General features: G+C 39.4%; 1 gene segment (V, D, J or C); it reads right to left on the bottom strand.

Moving 5' to 3' along the window:
- Positions 1–1,671: 1,671 nt before the first annotated feature.
- LOC105536385 lies at positions 1,672–2,305 on the bottom strand. The segment is given in 2 exon segments: positions 1,672–2,078; positions 2,248–2,305. Coding segments are annotated over 2 exon segments (456 nt in total).
- Positions 2,306–6,085: the final 3,780 nt, after the last annotated feature.

The following is a 6,085-nucleotide window of genomic DNA, read 5'->3' as shown; positions in this document are numbered from 1 at the left end:
TTTCTGTCCTTACTCAAAACACTAGTACTCCTTTTTTCTATAAAGAATATACATCTTTAATTATTTTATGCTTTGCTAATTTTCAGTGCTGAAATAGCTTTAATTTTTAGCTTTACATTTGTATGTGTGTTCATTGTTGATTGTTGCAGAGAAGATGTATTAAACTCTTTGTGATGCCATAAACAGAGATGCCTCCTCAAATACATTTAAATGAACATAATAGCCACACTGAAGTGGAATAAGGTTAAGGACTAACACAAGTAATTTTGTATTGGAGAAATTGAACTCTGCACCCTCAGTTTAAAGAGAAACCAAGGTCTTCACAAATAGAGAACCCTGATCCCTAGATTTCACAGTCATGAAGGAACACACTGTCAATTGTTAAGTTGCCTTCTTAGAACTGAGCAAATTAGTGATTACCCTCCACATAATGAGAGCTATGACTGTCTTTAATCGAGATGAGAATCAGACATAGGAAAAGGTGCAAAATAGGAGGAAACTTGCAGACTTTTTTTTAAAAAAACACCTTTTTCTTATATTTTTAGTTTCTTGTGTGTTTGTACGAGTTTTTAATTTATTTGGAAATACTTTAAACTTAAAATTTTTAAAATATAGCAAGGATGCTTCACATAGACTCCTCCTCCACCTTGCTCTAATGACAGCATCATGCATAATCACAGTGTAAGTATCACAACCGTGAGATGAATATAGATATAATGTTATTAGTTAACTCCTTTAAAATACCATATGGATTTCACTGATTTTCCCATTAATGTCATTTTTTTTTATTACAAGATAAAATTCAGGTTTCCTTATTTTATTTGGTCATCTTGCCCTTAATATCTTTAAATCATTGACAGTTTTTCACTTTTGTTTCTCCTTCACGTCCTTGAAATTTTTGAAGGTTACTGCCAGTTATGTTGAAGAATGTCCTCCCAATTGAGTTTGTGTGACGTTTACTCTTGATTTAATTCACAGCATTAATTTTTGGCAAGAATAATACAGATAAGATATATCCTCAGTGCTTCATAGCAGATGTTACATAATGTCAACATGTCTTACAGGTGGTAATAAATGAATATGATCAATGAAATCCTTTTAGGAAGGAAGCCTTGGAGAAAAATAATGAAAACAACTGCTTCTATCCTTCTTCTACTTGGTCATTTGCAGACATCATTAGGAATAGTCTATTTCTTCCTTTTCTAGTATGTACTTTATTTTTACAGACTTTAATCCTTTTACAAACTACTGAATCTTAAAGAAAATTGAAGAAATAATTTAGATCACTTTTAAATGGCAAAATTTTCACAATAACCAATTGCCACTGAAATGTTGATAGCCTGAAGAAAGAAAAAGAATGCAATTTATTCAGCCATGGTAGTATCTTCGCATGAACAACTTTTACTGAGTCAACCATTTGCATAAATAAATAGAATTTTCTACTACTTAGAATATTGTGGAATTCGAATGGAGCGGTGCAGCATGCACTGAGCTATTTCTACTGGGAAAGTGAAGAACCACTGGGGCTATTTAAGGATTCATACAGAGAGACATTATTTCTGGAAACCCGGGATTCTGGTGCCTCAGTTGAAGAGAGTCCAAGAATCAAAGCGCAAATTGTTCAAGGATTTATTTTTTCAAACCAGAAAATGTCCAAATAGAGCAGAGATGCTAAAACTGAGTGGCCACCACACTAGCTGTCAGTAAAGGAAGCAGCTGGTATAATCTAGTAAACACTGATAGTTTTGTTGAGGTTTTTGTTTCAGGTTGAATCGTTGTGTGAGGCCAGTTACTACTCTGCGGACAGAAATAAACTCCAACATCTTCAGGCTCCAGGCTGCTGATGGTGAGAGTGAAGTCTGTTCCAGACCCGCTGCCACTGAACCTGTCCGGGATGCCAGTGGCCCTGCTGGATGCACCATAGATGAGGATCCTGGGAGCCTGCCCAGGTTTCTGCTGGTACCAGGATAAGTAGCTGCTAACACTCTGACTGGCCCTGCAGGAGAGGGTGGCTCTTTCCCCTGGAGACAAAGACAGGGTGGCTGGAGACTGCGTCATCACTATTTCTACGGTGGTGTCTGAAATTGGAAAGAAAACAGAAATACACTCATGTAATCTAGATCAAACCTACTATCTTTGAGTAGTGCCAAACTTGTTGATCTACATTGAATTTTAATTGTATTTGGTGCTGAGCAGAGGTGGTAGGAATTTTCAGCGATGTGCAAAACCACCTCATGTTCCCCTCACCTGGGAGCCAGAGAAGCAGGAGGAAGAGAAGCTGCCCTGGGGTTTCCATGGTTCCCTCTGGGTCCTAAGTAAGCAGTTCCTCCGCAGAGCTCTGACCCAGGCATTGATATGGGCTCTGGAAGGTAGGGCAGCTGGGAGGGACATGCAAAGCAGCTGGGGTGGGAGCTGGGCTTCCAGCTGCAGGGACCACCTGCTTCTTCCTCTCTGCACTGAGCATCCTGCGCCTCCCTGGTTGTCAGGTCAGAAAAGTCTGTTGGCTCAGTCTGAGTGTAGAACTTCCCCCTTGTGCTCACAGAGTTTCACTCTTGTGTCTTTCTTCTCTTCAGTCACCCAAATTCACCCAGAGGAGATTTGGTACAAGCCTGTTAAGAATAATATAAAAGGCTGTGTTTTCATTTCTCTCGTCCTATCCTCATTATGCCCAGTCCTCTCCCTAAGTCCACTATTGGACCCATTGAAATGAAGACTCTGGTAGAACTTAATCTTCCAGATACACCTTTCATTTGCTTGTTAATAATGTTTTCTGAGGGTCCTGAAGCTTTCCATTAACCCAAACACATACCGTCTTTGAGTTAAAAAGTTAAAACTTCTGTTTACAGTCACATGTCCTGGCAGGCCCTGATATAGATGCTCCATGGCTTGCCGATTGCTTGAAATTAATCAAGCAACTCAACTTCTCTGTGTCTCTGTTTCCCTATCTGTATAACTGTGACAATAATTGTACCTACCTTACAGTGCGGTTGACCGTTTAAATAAAATAAGATAAAATATTTACAATAGTATTCAGGACGTTATGCATGTGACAATTAATTTTGTTTTTATTGTTTAAATATTCAGCACTACAATCATCACCATTATCATAAATATACTTACTTAGTATGGACAGTATTCTTAAATATAGTCCAAGAATGTTTTATCCAGAAATTAAATTCTAGGGCTTTTTCTTCACTAACTGTACACACTCTTAAAATCCTAATGATTTGTTCTTAATCTGTGCTAAAGTACTCAGACCTTCAATCGTTCCCACCCATCCCTGTCTAAGGCATTACTACTCATCATCCATTATCAAAATGTTACCCTATAAAAGGTAACCATGTCCTGTTGCTGTCCTTCTTTCTTATGTAATCTTTATCCTACCTTGTTATCTTTTGTCTAATTCTTGCCCCAGGGCTGACAATAAGGCAAAGCTACCATCATTACTTGTGGGCTTGCTCCAGTATAATTATGTCAGGCTTGCTATCTTGGAAATGAGGACTCTGTCTTGCAAAGAAACATATTCATTGGGTCAAGATGTTATCAAATAAATGATTTTATCTACTTGTGATTCAGTAATTAATTTAGACTGACTTGAACAGATTTTTTTTAATGACAAAAAGGAGAAGATGACATAAGAGGAAAATACAATACAATAGAAAACACCAGCTATTGTAACTCTTACTTCATGGATTTTTACATATATATTAGACGTATGCTGGGCATATGTGTGCAGTGATGATCCAAAACTGAATGGTAACTGGTTTAAGGAATGCCTGTATTACATTGGGTCTTGTCTACTTTTCCAATTATGAACAAAAAGCTACAGTACTATTTGTATGAGTATCAAATCTACTAGCTGCCTGAGATAGAAGGAGAGAAGATTTACTGAGATAAAAGCCTTGGAAGTAGTAGACGTTTATCCTGTGATGTTATGGCTGTTGCTGTGGTTGCCTTTGTTAGGAAATACAGTGAGAGTGAAAGCAGGTAGATTTACAAGCTCTGCTCTGCCTCATACTCACAAGCCCCTCTACAGATGGACAGATGGTGGTGCAGGAATCTCTGACACCTCTCAGAAGTCTTTTGCTCTTTCCAGAATCTTTCCAGACAAGTATTGTTTTGTGTCACAGATTAGGTAGAGTTGGGTGTAGAAGAAAGGACTAGAGCAAGGGAAGAAGTTTTCAATCAAAGGTGGTTCTTGTAGACACAGGGAAATGGGGTTTTTCATAGATTTATGCCATACCTCTATCATGTTGGGGAGAGAGGCATCAAACCAGGCTCATTCCTGAAAGAATCAGAAGATTATTTTAGACAGAAAGAATGATGAGTTTCTTGTCAAAAAGATGTTTAAAATTCAAAGCTACTGATTTTTTTTGTTGTTTTTGAGATAGAGTACTGCTCTGTCACCCAGGCTGGAGTAGAGTGGCATGATCTTGGCTCACTGCAACCTCCCTCTCCCTGGTTCAAACCATTCTCCTGCTTCAGCCTCCGAAGTAGCTGGGATTACGGGCATGTGCCACCACACCTGGCTAATTTTTGTATTTTTAGTAGAGATGGAGTTTCGCCATGTTGCCCAGGCTGGTCTTAAACTCCTGACCTCAGTGATCTGCCTGCCTCGGCCTCCCAATGTGCTGGGATTACAGTCTTGAGCCACTGTGCCCAGACCCACTGATGTATTAATATTATCCGTCTTCTTGAATACACCAAGTGGTAAAGTGCAAATCCACAATTTAAACTTGAGATTTCTACTCCTATGTGAACTAGTGAGGAACAAAAAATTTATATCAGTCGGGAGATGATGCTTGACAGTGGTCAGTTTGTGAAGTGGAGGCTTGTGTCACAGTACTTTTTACGCTGTTACATATGAATATGGTGAATGGCCTCATACCCAGAAGAATCAGCGTTTCTCATGAGCCATACTACCACAAGAAAGAACTGAATTGAAGCCTGTGACTACCTGAGGAAGGGTGTATAAAGAAGAGGGAAAGAAAAAGGACACAAAACACAATATGGTAAATGGAAAGAAGAAAGTCATTACACAGCCTATAAGAGTAAAATAATTAAAGAGAGGATGTTATGAGTAGTTTTTGACAACTAACTTGACAAAAGTGGTGCAGGGCAGGTTCTTGGCCTCCCTCAGGAAGGAGCGCAGCGTAAGCGGGTGGTGGAAGGAAACGGCTTTACTGAGGTGACGGTTACAGCTCTGTGACTGCTCTTGTGGAGCGGAGCTACCCACAGGCAGTGTGACTGGAACAGCGGCGCAGGGGCAGTTTCACACTCATATTTATCCCCACTTTTAATGACATGCTAATTAAGGAGTGGGTTATTCAGAGGTAGATAGAAAATGGGCAGTAACTTTCAGGTGTTGCCATGGCAATGGTAAACTGACACGGCACTGGTGGGCATGTCTTATGGACAGGTGGTTCCAGTGTCTCTTCCTTGTTTTAGCTAGTCTTCAATCTGTTCCAGATTTGAGTCCCACCCACCTCCCACCTCTTTCCCCACTCAGAGATTAGATACTCCTCCTTAATCTTAAGGGGACTGGAGAAGAGCAGAGTCCATTTTCCGTAAGTGCTTCCTGCTGACTTTATGGGTGCAGGCCTTCCCTAGCATTTGAGGAGTAAAAAATCTCTGATACCCGAACTAAGGGGCCCAATGGCAGGATGTTTTCATTTGTGGGGTCAGAAGACAGAATGGATTGGAAGACTTGTGACAGATCGTATTATCTTTACATGAAATGTAGAAGATATATACTTTACTAGGAGGTTAAACAAGAAAATTATAATTGGAAGAGCGAGAAAAATTAATGCACCTATGTCCATCCACAGAACCACGTTATTAATCTATGTGTTTGCAAAACAACAGCCTTAAGTTTTCTATGTTTTATAAATGGAGGTTATGGTATCCACCTTTCATGCCTGCAGGACATCGTAAGAAACAGCTGGATAGCTGTACCCAACTAGTGACTTCCTGAAGCCTAACAGTAGTTGGAGTAATAAAGAGTATCTGATAAGGGCCCCTTTATTCTTGTTATAATTAATTCTTGGGGGATTTTTTTTTTTTTTTTTTTTTTTTTTTTAAGATA

This window comes from Mandrillus leucophaeus, unplaced genomic scaffold (assembly GCF_000951045.1).
Source record: "Mandrillus leucophaeus isolate KB7577 unplaced genomic scaffold, Mleu.le_1.0 Scaffold1589, whole genome shotgun sequence".
In the NCBI taxonomy this organism is placed as follows: domain Eukaryota; kingdom Metazoa; phylum Chordata; class Mammalia; order Primates; family Cercopithecidae; genus Mandrillus; species Mandrillus leucophaeus.
This window is presented reverse-complemented; position numbering and strand designations above follow the sequence as displayed.